The following is a 20,363-nucleotide window of genomic DNA, read 5'->3' as shown; positions in this document are numbered from 1 at the left end:
TATATATATATATATATATATATATTTATTTGAGGGACAGGTTTCGAGTGTGACTAAGATATTTCATCTATCTCTACATCTGCTGTGAATCACAGGACATCATCTAGGGATGAGATGCTGGAGGTCACTATACTGAAGATGCTATTATCCAGTTCTTACTGTAACTTACTTATGATGTCCTCCTCATCACTAGATGAAGAGGTGACAGCAAAGACACTTTTAGATTTGGGGAGGAGTGGTGAGAGCTTGAATTTAAATGAGATCTGCCTCTTTCGTCGAATTCTTCCTATCGTTGTGCGGCCGCATTGGGGATGGAAAAGTCAGAGCAAGTACTTATTAAACCAGATGATTTAAGGGCTTGAGAAAGGGGTGGAGGACAACTAACACAAACCAGATGAGGAAAACAAATGATGTTATATTGATACCACCTGTTTGTGTACAACCTCTGAAACAAGGAATTAAGTAGAACAATCTGACACCAAAAGATGTTTCTAACTATAACTCAATCTCTAAAAGCCAGAAACTGAGAAAAGAAATGGAAATAAAGCAGCTTTACTTACCATCTATGTCCCGTTGGCTGATGGAAAGCATAGAGACTGATTTTTTGAGGGGGAGAGTCACAGATGGACCACTGTGTCTGAACTGATGATACTTCCTTGATTTCTGAAATCAAAAACTCAGATGCTCAGTGATAAAGTTACAGAAGTAAAAATGTCCTGAATGTGACCTAAATGTCCTGATTTGGAGAAAGTTACAGTAAGTAAAACAAGTAGCATGTCGTTTCATGCTGGCGTCAAATAAACCTAAATGTCCTGATTTGGAGAAGATGGTTTTTAGATAGCTCACCTGACCAACTGGTATGCTGCATTCTCCCAAATCAGACTCAGGACCTTCTTCTGTGAGAGACGTCAGTGAGCCCCTCTCCTCACTTTCCTGCCTCTGAACCCCTCGCTGATGTGTGGATGGACCTCCGGACTGCGGTATCCAACGTTTGCCATCCTCAATCCCTGCTGCTAGACCCTCCAAACTATAACTGCAACAGAACACACCATAAAGAACCAAGTTAGACTAAGAAAGAAAAAAGAAAAAAAATGATTTAAAAAAATGCATGAATAGAATTTAAAAAAGTAAAAACAATTTAAAATAGAATATAATACATAATAACAGTTAAAAAAAAATAATTATAAAAAATAATTATAAATATGTAAAATAAAATAAAAATAAAAGAAAGAAAGAAAGACTTTGAGAGTCGCCTTATTTAAAGTGATACAAAAGAAAGCAAAGCTGAGCGTGTGCGGAAAATACTGTTTTGTACCTGTTGATCATCACATCTGTCCCTCACAGATTTGTATATCACATCAAAATAAATATTTTGTTTACATGATTTATTTTTCACCCAAAAAGGCATACACATGTCTTTTTTTTTTTGTATACTACCAGCAAACAAGATGCAAAATATGCAAAGTGCATGTTGATTTTACACTAAACGCACCAAAGTAGCATCCAAAAATGATTCAGAACTTATTTATTTTACATTATAATGACTCTTATGCTGTAAGAAGTTAATTTAAAGAACCCATTTGGACATCTTCAAAAAGTGCATTATTGAAATGTAGTGGATGGTTTTCAGACTATGAAAAGTTCACAGATTTAAGCTATTTCTGTTCAATCTAGCACACCAAAATAGTGAATTTCAACAGAATGGCTGCTGTTAGTATGAGACACCAAGACTCAAAGCTCAAAAAAAGCTCAAAGCTGCACACAGAGTAGCACAATAGCAAACCAAGGCAAACTGAGAAGTGTTTTAGGATGCAAAATATATATGTGAACATACAGGTGGCTAGAATATTTCCAGCTGTATCGAGATAACAATTATTTTAAACCTCAAAATGGATAAATGGAATAGTAAAAAAACGAACAAAAAACAAACTACACTGAAAGTGAAAATGATGATTACGTCTTACTGATCTGACACTTAAACATAGATTTAATTGGTGTAAACTATTTTAGTCAAGTTAAATCAGGCATATTCAATATTTATTTAACATTTCGGTGCCACAATCTGAAGCAGGTTTGTTACAAACATCCGCTTACCTGACATTCAGAGCAGTTTCGAGTACAACAATATTAGTCATCACGTAACAACAAAAGAAGCTACAACAAAAACTACACCGCAAAAAGCCCCTCCTATGTATCTCTGAAGGAACACGTCTAACTTTCAAAAGCCATCATTTCTCTAAGCTTCGCCGAGGCTGACTGAAGCAGCACAGAATAAGGCCTAAACAAACGTTTCACTTTGCTCTGACAAACAGGTAATGCAAATGTTGATGCAAAAGCTCTTTGTGCAAGTCAGAGGGGTTGGCTCTTCGGTTGGATTTACAGGAAGCTTGCACACAACGCAGTCGTACACTTGCAGTACCTGATGAGCTCTCTAATTTCTTCCAGCTCTCGACAGGGTTCACTGGGGCACCAGCTCAGACTGGACAAAATATAGGGGGCGCCAGAGGGCACAAACCAGTTAGAGGAGTAGTAGAGCGGAAAAATGAAGATATGTTCAGTTAACAGTTTGATGAAAGATACTGGGTTGATTATTACGCTCCTATAGATCACAACAGTAGGGTTCCAGAAGTTAAAATACTATTCATTTTCTCCATAAAATCTTCTTATTTTGGGGGGGAGGGGGGACAGATGGGGGGCAAAACATATATTAAAAAAATGTATGGGTTTAATTTCCATCGCCAGTATTGCAATTTATGCAATGCCAGCATGGAAATTATAATATAAAATCTATTTAATATAAATGAACGCGCACACACACACACACAAACATACATATATATACATATATATATATATATATATATATATATATATATATATATATATATATATATATATATATATATATATATATATATATATGAATTAGTAAATAAACAATAAAAATGAATAAATACATTATTAAAAAATAAATTATGCATTATTTTATCAATAAATAATTAAAAATGAATAGCTAAATAATTTTAATAGATAGATAGATATATAGATAATATATCAAATATATTTAACAGAAAATAAAATGTAAAAAACAAATATTTAATACATAAAAATGAATAAATTATAAACAAATAAAAAAATGATAAATGAATTATAAAATATACAAGTGATTTAAACAAACAAACAAATACATGCATACATACTGGGTTTATTAACTGTAGGGGGGGGAAGTATGGAGAAAATGAACAGTTTTTTTTATTTCAAAAACATACAAAAAATTGGGTTTCATTGTCAAATATTCATTACTGTGATGCATGGAAATGGGAATTTATATTGATTTCAGATACTAATGAAGATCTTGAAATAAAGATTATAAACGAAAATATGATACCTTCTTCTGTAAAACACAGGCTTTCTCTCTCCTGCACTTCGTACAGAACTGGAAATGAAAAGATGAGATGACATGAAAATATGAAAGATTAACCTACTTTGACTTCAAAGATCTGTATGATAAGAGTCTCTGAGAGGTAAAAGTGAAACTAGTAAAGTATGGAATTACTTCTCAAAAATGAGTGAATGCAAACGAAGAGCAAAGGGAAGAGCGAGGTGAGAAAAGGGTGTCACATGATGAGAAGTGTGAGCGATGTCATTCTCACAGCATGTCATGTTTAAGGTGCTAATGCATTAGAATTCAGTGCGTTCTGAGCGGGAGTTAATTCAGTGCGTTAAAATGTATTATAAGTGAAAATATTTCTTAAGCACAAAATCAGCATATCAGAATGATTTCTTAAGGCTCATGTGACTCTGAAAACCAAATATGGAGTTATGTAAATATGTAAACTTTTCAGTTGTGGTCTGTCTGTATATTAGGATCGCTAAGATTCGTCTTGCATTGCAACATTATGACAATTAAGCACATTACATTTAATGTGTCTTATTTCTTAACTACTGTAGAATTTTTATTATATCATTATAAATTAAAACCAATACAACAGATAATAGTATGATGTTTAAATAAACCATTAAAAAAACATGATATTTATCTTTTAAATAATATTTTATTTTAATTGACGTACTGACGTACTCCGTTTTCACAGAGCTGAAAAATAAGAATGTTCCTAAGAACAAGCTTTAGCATCATCAACATCTCCTCGTGTACCTGCGCTGGTTCATTTCTTCTTCCCCTCCCTGGTTCTTCCCAGGACCCCAGCTGTGTCTGCGTAATGGAGAGAGGGAGCGGACGGTGGACCGGCAGAGAGAGGCAGGCAGTGGCACCTCCGTCAGCCTGTCTTTGGCCTCCTCTTCTGCCTCTCCTCCTTGCCGCACCTCCTCAGAGCTTTCGGCCGAGGAGCTGGGATGTCCCACGCTGGCCGTGTCGTCCGTGGAGGAGCAGGAGACGGACACCTCGCTCGTGCTGTCGCCTCCACCTACAGCCTCGTGCCCCTGAGCAATAAACACCAATCAGACACAAATTAACTAACAGACTTTGTTAAGACAGATGAAATTATTCATCACAACAAAGCACTACTGTGCTATAAAACCTGGCTATGTCTCGTAAACAAAACAAAAAATAAAAAAATAAAAACTTAAAAAGCTCAAGCATTTGTTCTGCCAAAAATCCTACTGAGAGTATTTAACTAAGTACCATAGTTTCCAGACTATAAGTCTCACTTTTTTTTCATACTTTGGCTGGTCCTGCGACTTATAATCAGATGCGACTTATTTATCAAAATCAATTTGACATGAACCAAGAGAAATTAACCAAGAGAAAACATTACCGTCTCCAGACGCGAGAGGGCGCTCTATGCTGCTCAGTTCTCCTGTAGTCTATCACTGAACACATAGAGCGCCCTCTCGCGGCTGTAGACGGTAATGTTTTCTCTTGGTTCTTGGTTCTAAATAAATGCGATGTTTTTTCCTCATCATGACGTATTTTTGGACTGATGCGACTCAGGTGCGACTTATAGTCCGAAAAATACGGCAAATCTTTTTTTTTTTAAGTGTATTATTGTATGACAAAAAACATATATTATACAATATACATATATATGAATATACAGCGTTTGCAAAGTAGCACTATATTGATTCTATGGCCAGTGTTATTTTAAATATTATTTATTTACCATCATTAAGTAAAAAAATAAATGTGATTTTTATTAATTTAGGGGTTTTATATATTTCTATTTAGCTTTAATACATTTTTTTATTCAGTTCATTTCAGATTTTGTCAACTTGTCAGTCAACTTGTTTTATCATCTAATATATAGTGTGTGTGTCGGTGTGCATTTCTATTTAGCTTTAAATTATTTTTAATTACGTTTTAGTGATAGTAATTTTAGTATTTCAGTTAGTTGCAAAGGTAACATTTCTAATTTTCATTAAATGTCGTTTTTTTTTTTATCTAAAAATTATATTTTATCTTTTTTAGTTTTAGGTAACAATAACAAAACTAATCCTGACCTCATGACCTATTTTTGATTCACTTTTGAATTCTATATGAAATGTAATATTGAAGACTAAATTTTGAAGTTTGCATTGAGAACATTTCAAAATTGAACAGAGCAATAATATCATCATATTATTAGCATTTTTTCTCCTTTTTATAGCTTTTTATTTATTTCCTCAAATTTATTCTATAAAACGGATTCACGTCTGAAGTATAGCTAAACTGTAAGAGTTTGTTTGCCTCAAACTTCTGTGCATCTCTCAGACTGCTGTCTGTCACTTTAAAGTGAAAAAGTATGTCACTGAATCATCACCAGGGTGAAATGAGTCTGCTAGACCGACCAAGACGTCTACACACCAACACACACTCACAGACTCCTTATTTTCATCCATCCAGGCATCTTATGACACACACAAACCGTATCCTATGTTCTCACACACCTAAACTTAAAGCAGTTGTGAGCTGCCTTGGTGTGAGGTTTTGATGAGTCTATTGCACCGAGCGCTGGAGAGACAAGGTGAAGAGGATTTGAGCTTCTGACACACATTGAGGTTTTCGTCTGTGTTCTGGGGGGATGAAAGCCCTCTATTCATGCACCCCTGAAATAGCTTCTATTGAGCGTGTGTGTGAGGAAGCAGAGGGGGTGGTTTGTAAGTGTGTGTGCGAGTGTGCAAGAGGTTTAAAAAAGGGTTCTGGAGAACTTATAGACAAAAAAAAAAAAAAAAAAAAAAAACCTCTAGAGGGTTTTAACATTTAGGTGTCCTCAAAATCAACAAAAACCCTAGTGCTCACATGAACACACAAAATTACCAATTCTGCATTCATCACCGGATATGTATCATACTTCTGAATTTGTTTTCCGCATTAAGTGGTTATTAGTGTTTTTTTTTGTAAAGCAGGGCTTTTAGTCGGTGCAAGATGGGCCAGAGAAATGTTCAGAGAAAAAAAATAATAAAATGAAATTAAATTAAAGTAAATTAAAATTAAATTGAAATATTTTATAGTATACATATCTCTTTATATTGCATTAAAATTTGTAACTCACTTTAAATCAAGGGGATCATCACATCTGGAGGTCCATGGCATGAAAAGATTTTAAATCCCCTGTGATAAGCAATCGCTTTTACTGTTCCTCATGTTTCAAGTTAGGGACTTTTCAAAGCTGTTAAACCTCGGTATTAAACTTTTATACATGAGTCATCTTGCACACTTGTGCAGACACGAATGAAACCTCACATGTGTGCAGCTAGTTGTGCTCTATTCACTTTCAAAATAAGCAGTCCAATTATTTTGCCCGCTGGAAAAATAAAATAAAATATAATAAAATAAACACTGAGAGAGACAATCATGCCATATATAGGGACCAAAATACCAAAGACTTAAGCAGTAAGCAACCATATAACAAACAACGCACATTTCTTCCAAAAATGTAATGATTTTGCTCACCTTTCTGAAGATGTTTTCCTCTCCAGTGTCAGGACTGAGAAATCCATCTGTATCGCTTCCTGAGTCCCGAAACGTGACTGTTTCCGAGTTGCAAGTGTAAAACTCTGGATACTGCGAACTTTCTGCAACAAACACATACAGTTTCACATGATGACAGACAAATTTATAGCATTTACTATAAAAAGCAGCGTGCTAAAATAGCTTGTTTATCCAGATAAAGTCTATCATAAAAGTCTCCAAAGAACTTCTCTTACTGAAGCCCAATGTCCTCTTAAACAAAACATGTGATGTCCTCTTCAGAACAGATCTTTGTACAACGGCACATGTGTTCAAGACAGCAAAGTCTGACTATCTTGATAGAAGCATCTGAAGCGTCTCTCAGTACCATACGGCCGCGTGGGTAACAAAACCATTTCACGAGGGAGACAAAACCATCATGATAAACCTCAACAGATTCCATAACCTAGAAAAATACCGCCTGTTTCCCTCCTTCTCTCGCTTTCTTCTAGTCTTTTAAAGTGCAACACACTCACTGTCTAAGCGTTAAAGAGAGTGAGTGTGAAGGCTGGGATCAGATCTGTCATGAGGGTGTGAGCTTCATCAGCTGTCGCACAACACACAGGTGGTTCCATGTTTTGGGATGTGAAGGAGGGGACTCGCTGGGACCGCTACAGTTGCCTTTCTCTACGCGTCTGCTCTCAATGCTAAAGTAAAAGCAAGCGTCATTACCTCAGCTGCAGATAAACAACTGACAACATAAACACACAGGTCATGACAGGCACCTGAGAAAGATTCTGTGTTTCGTATCTATATATAATCCAAGTTACATTTGGTTATTTGTAGTATGTTTTTGATATGATTTCTCATAATTTTTTAATGCTAAATGCCTCAATGCAATGTAAGTTAAAATTAAAAATTAACATTTATGCATTTAGCAGACGCTTTTATCCATAGCGATTTATAGTGCATTCAGGCAAACATTTTTTACCTAACATGTGTTCCCTGGGAATCAAACCCACAACCTTTTGCGTTGCTAACGCAATTCTCTACCACTTAGCCACAGGAACTTACTGTACATAACAAAGTTGCTATGGATAAAAGTGTCTGTTAAATGCATAAATGTTCATGTAAATGTAAAATACTTTTTTTGCATGTTATTAAAAACAGAGGAGCAAAAAATAAAAAGAACAATATCTTGGCATGTAAAAAAAAAAAAAAAGTAAATTAAGTTTAAAATAGTCATATTTTTCAGCTGGCTTTAAAAACATTGTAATTTGATGAAACTGCAACCATGCAACTAGAATGTGATGTTCAAAATGGAATTTCTCCTGTTACAGTTCCTGGAAATTCCAATGCAATGCAACGCACCACAAAGAAATGCAATGCAATGCAATGAAATTAAAACATTTTGCTGCATAATAAAAAGGTTAAAAATGAATAGTAAATAAAAAAGAAATAATTAAGCAATACAAATTAATTGAATAATTAAATACAAATATAATGGAACAAAATGTTTAGCATGTTAATGAAAAAAATGTAAATAAAAAATATATGTATTTAAAAAAAAAATTGTTTGCATGGTTTTAAAACACAGCACTGTGACAAACCTGAAACCATGCACCTATATTGCTACATTGTTAAATGTTTAAAAATGTTTGATGATTGCAAGGAAGTGATTAATAAATCTCAACCCACTTCCTGCATTTACAAACACGCATCAGTGATCAGTGATAAGTGATAAAAGTTGTGTGTTTAAGACAATCCATTCAGGGTAGTCTAACTGGAAAAAAGCAAGTTATGCCACTTATGTTCACAATTGGTGAAAAAAAAACCTATAGTACAAATACACTTTTCATTAAACAGGAAATCTCTCTTTTTAGCACTGCATCATGTTTGCGGCTTGAATGCATTCATGCATTTGAATGCATCTCTCTTTTTTATACCAGAAACTGTTGGTGTATTAAAAGGTGAACAGTCTTCAGAAAGGTTTCATGTAAAGATCAACAATGCCTTCATGCTCCTCTATACGAGCACTTGCCATTACTATCTTCTGTTCCTTGCGCACCACACAATTCATCATACTTCCTTAAGAACCTCACTACAAGAAAACAAGTTTTTCCTTTCTCTTCTGAAATTAAATGGTTCAGTCTGTGTAGACACACTCTCGTGTTTTTACAATGCAAAGTTTACGCCTTCCTGGAAAGCAAGCCAATCATAACTGAAGTCATTTACATATTGTCATTTACATATTGTATAGAAGTTTTTAAAGGTACAAACATCAAAACAGCCCGTTTAATTCTAAGGGTCACAGAGAGGGTGGAAATGTTTTTATAAAAGAAACTGTGGCTAACATTACAGCCTACACAGACAGCATCCTATGTGTCGAGGAACCTCATAAGCAGGCACACATGCCACACAAAACACTGCTCATCACATGAAGTGCATGAGCGACGTGACTCACAAATGAATCAGAGAGAAAATTACGTTAACATGTTTCCAAACCTACAACATATGCACAAAAAGCACACAAATACATAAAAGCAGATTGATATAATTAGATTTTAATTAACTGTTTCAGACAATAGTTTGCTATCAAATCTTTGCAATACGCTCCCATTAGTTAATGCATTAACTAAAATTTACTAAAAATTATCAATTTATTTACTGCACTGGTTATTAATCTGTTTACATATAAAAAATACTGTTTATTTTTACTTCATGTCAGTTCAGATACATTAAATATTATCAGGCACTATTATTGATTTTATGTAACTACAATTAGAAGTATTTTTCAATGTTTGTTTGTTAACTAGTTTAACTTATGTTAATAAATTATAATTGTAAAGTGTTATGAAAACTTTTTAGTACTGAATTAAACACACACTACCATTCAAAAACGTATAATGTATAATGAAAATACATTAAAAGCAGTAATATAACAAATATTATTATATTTTAAAATAACCATTTTACCAAGGCTGAGCTTCCCATTACACCTACGTCACATGATCTTTCAGAAAATATTTTAATATGCTGATTTGCTGCTCAAGAATTTCAAGAACATTTCTTATTATCATCAAAGTTGAAAACGGTTGAGCTGCTTAATAATTGTGTGGACACCTTGCTACACTACCACTGGAAAGTCTGGGGTAGGATTTAAAAAGGAATGCATTTTTTTTACATTAATAATAATAATGAGTAATTATTAATAATTGAGCAGCAAATCAGCATATTAGAATGATTTCTGAAGGATCATGTGACACCGAAGACTGAAATAATGGCTGCTGAAATGGATAAGCTTCAACTAGATAAATCTAAGCATTAAATGACATAACCATCAACATGATATCAGGTCGAGGAAGTGTGATCTTACCTGTGGATAAGTTGTGTCTCTTCTGGGAAACACTGGAACACAGTGCGTCTTTGTCTCTGTGGATCTGGGGACAGAAAGAGGAAGATATGGTCTTACTCATGTGACTGTCTAGCTGGAAAAAAGTTGTTTAACATATTCAAAGCAAATATAAACATCAGACTGCATTCAAATTTGATGAGTTTTTTTCATTTTCTTTCACTGCTGAAAAGGTCAATGAAACCGTGGGTTTCTAGTGAATGCCTAGGCCACAGACGCAGCAGCTTTGCTCACATACGCTCAGAGTCTGCAGCATATATAAGGTTAGAGCTCAGTCTGTGGTTTGTGGACCCCATAACAGCTGCATCTCACTCATCATAGACCACACACCACCTCGCACCGGCCCTGAGGGACCACAGCGGCTTCAGCAATCAGGATCCAATGCTGAGATGCTCCCCACAAGCCAGACATCCAAACAAACTACTGCTGGCTGGATTCAATCCAATGCATAGAAGAAACAATGGCTGCAATTACAAAACCCAGCTTATAAAACAGATAGAGCTCAAATAAGATAAGCTATTTTTGAATATGTTGTAAAATAAAGCAATTAGCCATGAGAGGCTGTGCGCTACAGTGATTTCACTCCCTTAATCCATAGATAAGTTTAATTATTACCTATGAAATATTTTATTTCTATGTAAATAAATGAATACAGGGAGTTATACATTATAGCAACTAATTTTTTTTTTTTTGGAAAGAGGAAATTGTGGTAAAAAAACAACAACATTTAATTAAAAATATAAATATTATTTTTTAGCAAATATAAAAATACATTAAAAAATGGTGGCCAACAGGAAAAAAATCCCTATTGTGTAATTTTAAAATAACAATTATGAAGAAAAATAAACTGTTCCTCCACCAAATATGGTTTTGAAAAAAAATATATATATATATTATTAATTCTGCAAAGACACATTAAATGTATTAGTATATTGAAGAGACCGTAAAGACATGAAAAAAATATTTCTATTTCAAATAATCCTGTATCTTTTAACTTTCTATTGATCAAAGAATCCTGAAAAATGTATCACTGTTCCAACACTGATAAAAATAAGAAATATTATATATATATATATATATATATATAAAAATAATGATTTCTGAAAGATCGTGTGACACTAAAGACTGGAGTAATGATGCTGGGGAAAAAAAGCAGGGAGTGTATTTTGCAATTCTTATTTTGTTTTAAACAAACCAGCAGACAAAGCAGTCCTAACACAGGTCACATATGGCTTGGTGCTAAAAAAAAAAGTTCTTGTGTATCTAGTATACCATACTTACCTTTTTTAGTCCAGTTTCAGTCTGTATTATACTAAAGAGGCCCAATAAATTTCATGCCTGCTTCCCTTCTCTATGTCAGCTTTTGATCTGAGGCACTAAAATATGAATAAATACAGTATATTGAAAATGTTTACACAGATCTCATGTTACGAACAGCAACCTGTACAAAGCACCCACAACAGAAAGCCTGTATTACAGCGATCTGCACCGCTGACGGTTATTCACTCGGCTGGAAAGCACACTGAAAAGCTCTTTTGCCTTTGTTATAACCCAGCTACAGGGTCGTCCAGGTGATGCAAGATCGGATGGGGGAGAAAGACAGCCAACAATAGATCCCTAGAGGGAGGGAATACAGGAGAAAAACGTCAAGAATGAGAAAAATGGCTTCTGATTTGACCCAAGAGCAGGGACTAATTATGTTCACACCCTCAAAAACCAAGTGGCCATGCACAGTTTTAAAGCAGTTTACAATGCACAACGCTCCACTGATGAGCACGTTCATGCCAGGGCTCTGACTAACCACTGTGTGCCTCTGGGAAGGCACTGCGTGTGGAGAACACTGTCCCAAACACAAGCCCTGCCTACAGACAGGCCAGAGAGCACAAACACACACTCTTTGGGTTTCTGTACAGCAGTTCCCATCAGAGTGACTGATGATATCACACATCCACTGCGGCTGAAACGCCAACAAAAGATGAAAAAGATTACAAATGAAAAGAGCTGTATTGTTTAGGCATAAGCGGCAGAACTCTAAACGAGACTTATAGCTGCCAGACCGTGAGCGAATAGGTTGAGGGTTTATTTAATTATAAAGTGTACGAGATGTTTTCATTGGATGAATGAATCCCTTCTTAGGCATTGTTCACACTAAAATCAGATCCATTTGTCCAGGGAGTCAGAGACGGCACGTATAGAGATCACATGTGCGAGATGATTTTAGGAAATATATTAATAGTAAATTATGCACAAAACAATTACAATCCATTTGTGTCTGGTAGAATTTTTTAATGGTTTTGAAAGAAGTCTCTTATGCTTAGAAAATGGTCCATTTCTCCTCGTGACTAAACGAAGGGTGCAAAAAAACACAAGGTGCCAAAAACGCCTCAGGCTCATTTATTGGTTTGACGTGCCCTGTTAAAAACTGGCTGACCAATGAGATTGGCACTTTTGTTCACGTGCCTGGAGCTGCTGAAGTTACAGTAAAACACAACTTGGTGGCGCTCAAGCACAAAGCGGTCTTGCCGAGCACACTTAATACCTGACAAAGAAGAGGAAGTAAGTAGACCAAGAAGATGCATCTTGGCAAGATGAATGTTGAGCTGCTGGTCTCATTGGTGTCTGAACACAAAGGGTTTTACGAATAACGCAACAGCGACTACAAAAATCAATAAAAGGGAGTTGTTATGGAGAGGGATTGCAGATCAAATAGGACTTGATGTGTCCCGTGGTTTTTCTGTGCCATCTAATGTCAGGGAGTGAATTTGCACAATTTAATGTGATCTTCACAAAACACAAAAGACGCGTCGAAAAACACCGGCGATAAGCGTGCGATAATCATTCCGGTGTGTACGAGGCTTAATACTGTGAAATTTATTTACAATTTAACATAACGGTTTTCTATTTCAGTATACTTTATAATGTAATTTATTTCTCAATTTTCACTATCATTACTCCAGTATTCAATGTCAAATGATCTTTCAGAAATCATTCTAATATGACGATTTGCACTTGCTTATTATTATTCGTTAACCAGGAAACATTTTTTTCATTGTTTAATGAATGTAAAGTTCACAAGAACACAATTTATTTTAAGAGTTTCTTGTAAAAGTGTAAAAGTCTTGCCCCTTTTGCGCAATTTAATACATCCTTGTTCAACAGTGTTCGAGTTAGAGTGTTCGGTTGCATTTTAAAGTATTAAAAAAATAACTTTATCCATAATATATTAATACTGAGTCAATGTAAAAGTTTGACTGAGCAGGAGACCACAAACTGATAGGGCAAAAGGGTTCAGTTCTGCTCCAGAAACAAATAACTGAAATATGGCATATTTAACCTATCAATCGCATTCAGTATGTACAGTAACAGAGACTTTCTTTTGTTTCAAAAAGCAACTCCATGAATCAGCTTAAGGGGACTAAAAACCAAACCAGCTTGAATATAAAATAAACATTTGCATCTCTAACTGCCACTGAGCTATACGTACTGTATGCAAAAGAGACAGACATTTAAATATATAAACAAGATTGATATAAGAGGCATTTACACTTTTAAAGGGGGAAGTCATGGCCTAGTGGTTAGAGAGTTTGACTCCTAACCCTAGGGTTCTGGGAGTTTATTCATCAAGTACTCGTTAATTTTAGTTTACTCAGTTCAAAATGCAATTAGCAAAATCACTGAATAAGTGTTACAACAAATGTGCTTGAATCAAACCATAATCCATCTAACCGTCCATCCATCTATCTATCTGTCTAAAAAAACTGCATGCTTACATGTCAACCACTATATATTGTGATGCTCTAAAGATGCTTCAAACCGCTCTCCATTACACAGGCCCAAACCCTGAAGTCTGTTTAGAGCCAAACATGGCCCAGTGTCCCATTCCAGAATCTGGCACCGCTGCCGTTCTCACTGCATATTTGTGGCGCTAGGGAGAAACCAAAAAGGCCATGCCAGCAGACTCTGTCAAGCTCAGAGCATTCAGAAGTCTACCCAATAAAAACACATCTGGTTTGAAAAAGCACAGACCATGTGCTGGCTCTCGATGCATGCAGCGGGAATAAAAAAAAAAAAAAAGCTGTAATACAAAAGCAACTGCTTAAGGATAAAATGTATGGCATGATAAGACCACGTTAATCAGTTAGTGGGACATTTTGAATCTAATTTCTGATCCTACAACACCATTTGTGTTTCCAAAACCTGCGTCTTCAAACTGTGCAAAGCTTCAAAATCTCTAGTTTGTGCTGATTGTAAAGATGGTGATTTTTTAGCTGCGGTACAGCGCTATGAAGTCACTTGGCCGACGGCCCGTCTCCATCATTCTCTCCAGGCTGAGAGCCAAAGGAAACCGTTAGGATTTGAGAAGCGGCTCCCAGACGGTCACCAAACTGAGCTGCCCCTTCCACTCACGCAGTTCCTGACCTCAACATGTAAGCGCAAACACACGCACACACTCATGCACAAACTCCATTTACAGTCAAAACATTGTATCTGAGCTTTCCCAGAGGCATTTCTCCAATCCAACAGCCATCCAGTCTTTAGGAGTCATTAAGCACGGAAGGCTAAAGAAATGCCTTAGGATCACTTGCAAAACATTTTACTTTTGAAATACACTATAGTGCTATAGTTAGGGGTCAGAATGATTTTATTTGAAATAAGGATGCATTAAATTGATCAAAAGCAACACAAATACTATTTTAAATAAATGCTGTTCTTTTGAAATTTCTTTTTAACATAGAATCTCGAAAAAAATTATCAGTTTTTACAAAAATATTAAGCTGCAAAACTGTTTTTTTTTTCTTTTATAAGAATAAGAAATGTTTCTTGAGTAGCAAATCAGCATATTAAAATGATTTCTGAAGGATCATGTGACACTGAAGACTGGAGGAATGATGCTGAAAATACAGCTTTGCATTAGAGGAATAAATTCGATTTAAAAGTAAAATAGAAAACCGTTATTTAAATTGTAATAATATTTAACAATATTTATTTTATTTCATGATATACCTGTATTTTTTATCAAATAAATCCAGCCTTGATTAGAGACTTTTCAAAATCATTAAATACATTTTACCAACCCCACACTTTTGAAATGTAGTGTATGAAATTTGATTGAAAAACAACTTTTTTTTTTATTTTAATAAGTTGACTGATAAAAGGTTGAAAAACAAGAGGGATCGATCACATGAAAAATTATTTTTTACAAAGTCAAGTACTGTACTTTTTTGGAATAATGTGCAATGATGAATCATTTACAATAAACCTATGAACTCTATTTATATTGGCTTCAAATACACTGAATCAACTGCACTGAATCAAATGACTCCGTGACTCTATGACCACAGGCATTCAAATTCAAAAGAGGAAATTGAGTCATGGACTGCCATGTGAGAGAAACACGAAATCTTGACGGCAATGCCACTAAACAAATAGTTCAATAGTTTACTGAGAGCTTGGGGATTTAAGGTTTGGAAAGAAGTGACATCTGTGCTAATGACTGTTAAGACCGATCAAGCCACACATCTTCATTGTTTGATCAAACTGGCAGATCAACGCTTCAGTGTGTGTGTCTGTTGAACCACATTAAACAGCTGAAAACAAGTGTTCGGTCTGGCATGATGTGTTAATGGCAGAATGTCAAGCCAACAAAAGAACTATGAATCAACAAATAAGACATGAGAGAGTTCAGACACTCAGAAATAACAGCTGACTGCAAATGCACAGACATGGCCTACAGGAACAGACGCTTTCTATGAACATTAGCTTGGAAAATCATATAAGTTAGCAATACTTTCTGAAAATCAATTATAATAAGTACAGAGTCATACTTGAGTATATAGGAAAGATCATAAATTAGATATCAGTTGTGATCTGTTCTGAAACTCCTGAGGAGACCCATGTGAGATTGCTGTATATATTTATTAATGTCTCAAACTGCGATTGATGGCAATGTCTGTAGTAAAATGTCAGAGATCTCATTTAGTCATTTAGCAGCACTTTTATCCAAAGTGTCTTACAAATGAGGAAAATGGAAGCAATCAATCATTTTATAATGATTTAGTAATTTGACAAAAATCCATTTCTGTACACGCTTTGTGCCGTGAGACTAGTTTAAAACCTACAATTTAAAGCATATATAGTCACAATGCTGCAGCATCGAATGTCAAACCTTTCTTTTTTACAGATCTTCTTACCTTGATTAAAACTACATCCACAGTTCTCTCTCCTTTGGCACAAAAACTATATCTCCGCTTGTATCGCTCGTACATCTTTCCAACACACGTAAGAAGAAACCGTGACACTGAACAAAGCTTATTTCCCACATGAGGTCCTGACAGGCACAATCTCCACGGTTAAGCGTTTGGAAAAGTGAGACGCTCCTAATCTTTCACATCTGTGTGAGGACCGGCCCCTTTCCCTCGCTCATCCTCCACTCCCCTCTCTCTCTCTCTCTCTTACACACACACACACACTCGCATATGCAAACAGTCTCTTTTCCTCTTTCGTTGCGCCTGCCACCCCATCCCACCCCAATGACTCTTTTTCCTGCACACGGGTCATTCCTGCAATGAAGTACCTTTAATATGCAAATTATATTATTTGGTTCAGGGTTTAAGTGCTCATGAATTTTAAAAATCATTTCTTTACTTTGGTATCAGCAGAAAATGTGTCATGCTGCACCTACTAAGATGAAAAACTGTCTAAAGAAAATTTCCATGGTTTGCCGGTTTTTAGTTTTTTCTTCCTCCGATCAAAAAAAAAAAAAAAAAGGTTTCCTGAGAGTTTATTTTTTATTTTATCTATTTATAGTTAACATAACTAAAACTAAAACTAAAAGCAAAAAAAAAAAAAATTAAAACAATAATAATATTTTGTTTACATTGAAATGAAATATGAGGAAAAAAAAGATAAAAACATTTTTGATTCTCATTTAGTTTAAGATGAGGCACTAAAATTAGCTTAAAAAAAACTATGAATAAAAACTAAATAGAAATAAAAAACAATAACTAATAAAAATAAAAATTACTCATATTTAAATTAAAATTGCAATGAAAAATATATATGAAAGAAAATATATATGAAAAAAATCTAAAATTAATTAAATACTATATTGAGTACTTGTATATTAAAAAGTAGAAAAACCCACATTGTTTAAAGGTTTTTCTTCTATGTCTTTAATATCAATATTCCCATGCTCTTAGTGTTGTGTAACATCCCTGAATTCACAAAAGCCAGGACCTTGATTACATCATCCTCCAGGAAGTGACATCATTTGGGAGGGAAAGCAAACAGCAATGCTAATATCTAATAAATATTAGAAATGGCATTTGAGGAATTCTGTCATATTAGTTTGGCTTATTTCAGTTTAACACGGGGACGTTAACTCTCACACAACAACGGCTAACTTAAGCTATTTTATTATTATTATTATATTCCTGTTAAACGTCGTGCCATGCGTAAATAACCAATTTCTAATTAGAGCATCTTAGCTTGTCCGGAGCTATTTTGTCCGGAGCCACAATCACAAAACATAGGAAACGAGGCTGAGCAACACTGACTAGTGATTTCTTCCATCTGCTCATGATGTCCAGAGGTCAAATAAGCAAAAAAAATACTAATAAAAATCGTGGCTTCGTGTGTTGCCAGGATTGGGGCTGGTTATAATTGCAGTAAAAGGCCTTCAGCACTTGTGGTTCACATAAAAGGGTAATCGCAGCCCCCCATTCCCGCAAACGGATGTAAAGAAGCCTGTGGATGAACAGCTGGCCCAGATGTCACGCCATTAAACTGTCAATGTCCAACAGGAGAATAGCTGATCTTGCCAAACTACAGCTCAAAACACTGTGCTGTGAATAATCATTATGTAACCTGATACACTGTGCCTCCCAAAAAGTCAATTAACTGCATTTCGTCAATTGCTTCACATGTATGCATCTCTATCAGCTATCTCTAGTGCTTCGATTTGAACTTTTACAAAATAAACAAATCCACGTTGCTTCTGGACTTCACGCCTCAACGCTACCACATCTAGTGTTTCTGTGAACCCAGACACACAAGCAACTTTTTTTTACCTTGAATAACAAGAGCACAATCACATTGTGTGTGCAAGCACTTTAGAGTAAACCAACAAAACTGAAACCAGAGCATATGGCTGCATATAGAGTACCATTCAAAAGTGTGTGTTTTTTTAAGTCCACTAGTTCACCAAGGCTGCATTTATTTTATTTGATCAAAGAAATACAGTTAAATCAGTAATATTGTGAAATATTATTACAATTTAAAATAGCCATTTCTATTTTGATATTATTTGAAACTGAAATTTCTTCCTGTGATGCAAAGCTGAATTTTCAGCATCATTACTTCAGTGTCACATAATGATTTGCTACTCCGGAAACAATTCCTATTATAATCAGTGTTGAAAACAGTGGTGCTGCTTAAAATTTGTGTGTAAATACTTAATTTTGTGATTTTTTATTTTATATAAAAATCTTTTAACATTATAAATGTCTTTACCATCACTTTTGATAAATTTAATGCTCTATTGATGAATAAGATAGGAAAAGATAAAAAAACAATATGAACAGACTTTTGAACGGTAGTGTATTTCTTTCTGTATTGTAGCACTGGCTCCACATATCAAAAGATATTACTTCGGGATATTCAGATGTTTATAATAATTCTCAGATCTTTTCATAACTAGCAGGTCTAAAGATAAAAGGGAGGACCACATCTGTTATTGCTTATACATGTGCCTGACACCATAGGGACCCGAACGAAATGCTGCTGAGTAACAGGACCGTTAACTTATGTTGTTTCAGGGAAATATCGCCCCCATTTGGAGCTCGGTGTTCAAAATTATTTACTTCAAAGCAACTGTAAATACTGATGAATGTTAGGATCTCACTGACAGAGATACTGGCAAAAAAGCACGAAGCTATTTCAGTTTAAAAAAAGGTTTGAAATCAATTTAAGTGTCCTGTTGGGACAACTAAATAACTCTTTTAAACAAAAATGGCATGTGATTCTGAAAAACAGTGAAACCTAATAGTAAAAATCATCTATTAACATACATTAAAACAAAGTAGTAACAAAAACAGTATTAAAAAAAATAATAATAATAAAATTAATAGTTGCTAACTATTATGGGATGTCATTAATGTCACAACACACACCCACAGCGTATTTCATAAGTCAAGTGTAGTAAATTAAATCTAAAGTCTATAAACACTATATGTTTAGTACTTACCACTAGTGCATCATTTTTGTCCATGATATCCGGCCACATTGTCCTTTGAAAGTCCAAACGTGCATCCGACACTGTGACAGAACATTTCAAATTCATAAAATCAGTGAGATCTTAATGTTAAAAAGGTAAAAGAAAAAAACTGTATAAATTTGTTCGTGAAATTAAAGAAGAAAAAAAATATTATTTTAATAACATTATTTGTAGTGCACTCAAGAATGGAATATACGAGTCATGATAAATGAACTAAAAACATGTCCTGCACTGCAAAAGCATCAACCAAACAGGCATATTTCTGGAAATAGTAAATCTGGCTATTTTAGTTTAGTTGCGTAACTCAGCAACGATAACAGTACTCTTTTAAAAACATGGGTGTACCAATGTACTTTTTCGGTCACTGTGAGAACGGAGAAAGTTCAGTTCAGGAAATGGACGCTGACCTGTCTTGGAACTTCACTTTCCTGGACATCCCATAATGACATCACCTGTTGCTAAGTTACATTTTATTATGTACATAAATCACGATGATATACACCCTGTTCGCTCAGGCGTTGTGTGTTGTGTGTGTGTGTGTCAGAGATGCACAGGCTGCTTTTAATCATTATGTTGGATCAGAAAAATATAATTACTTAATTTTGGTTGATCATTGAAGAGACTGTCACAAGAGACAAATCAAACTGTATTGTTTCATCAGTGATGAAATTAAACAGGAATCTTGGTTTCTGATGGATTCATACTAAAAAAAAATTTTTTGAACCACTAAAACTGTTGGAGCTACAAAAAATACTGCATACTGCATAATAATGCATATTGCAACTTTTATT

General features: G+C 34.9%; 1 protein-coding gene across 6 annotated transcripts in view; it reads right to left on the bottom strand.

Annotated features, from left to right (window-relative positions):
• LOC113085541 (A-kinase anchor protein 13-like) overlaps positions 1-19,604 on the bottom strand; it is a 39,715-nt gene extending 20,111 nt beyond the window's left edge. For 2 of the 6 annotated variants that reach the window (XM_026255178.1, XM_026255179.1), the window contains exons 1-8: positions 16,490-16,641; positions 10,263-10,326; positions 6,890-7,011; positions 4,157-4,440; positions 3,389-3,436; positions 2,420-2,479; positions 847-1,033; positions 561-663 (exon numbers count right to left, since the gene is read on the bottom strand). In XM_026255178.1, the coding sequence (XP_026110963.1) occupies positions 561-663; positions 847-1,033; positions 2,420-2,479; positions 3,389-3,436; positions 4,157-4,440; positions 6,890-7,011; positions 10,263-10,326; positions 16,490-16,564 (943 nt within the window). In that variant the 5' untranslated portion in view covers positions 16,565-16,641. Of the gene's footprint in view, positions 1-560; positions 664-846; positions 1,034-2,094; positions 2,375-2,419; positions 2,480-3,388; positions 3,437-4,156; positions 4,441-6,889; positions 7,012-10,262; positions 10,327-16,489; positions 16,642-19,542 lie in introns of those variants that run through there. The other 4 variants (XM_026255180.1, XM_026255181.1, XM_026255183.1 and 1 more) reach the window with 4 other exon arrangements.
• Between the last annotated feature and the right edge of the window lie 759 nt (positions 19,605-20,363).

Source organism: Carassius auratus, unplaced genomic scaffold, assembly GCF_003368295.1.
Source record: "Carassius auratus strain Wakin unplaced genomic scaffold, ASM336829v1 scaf_tig00041806, whole genome shotgun sequence".
NCBI lineage: Eukaryota > Metazoa > Chordata > Actinopteri > Cypriniformes > Cyprinidae > Carassius > Carassius auratus.
This window is presented reverse-complemented; position numbering and strand designations above follow the sequence as displayed.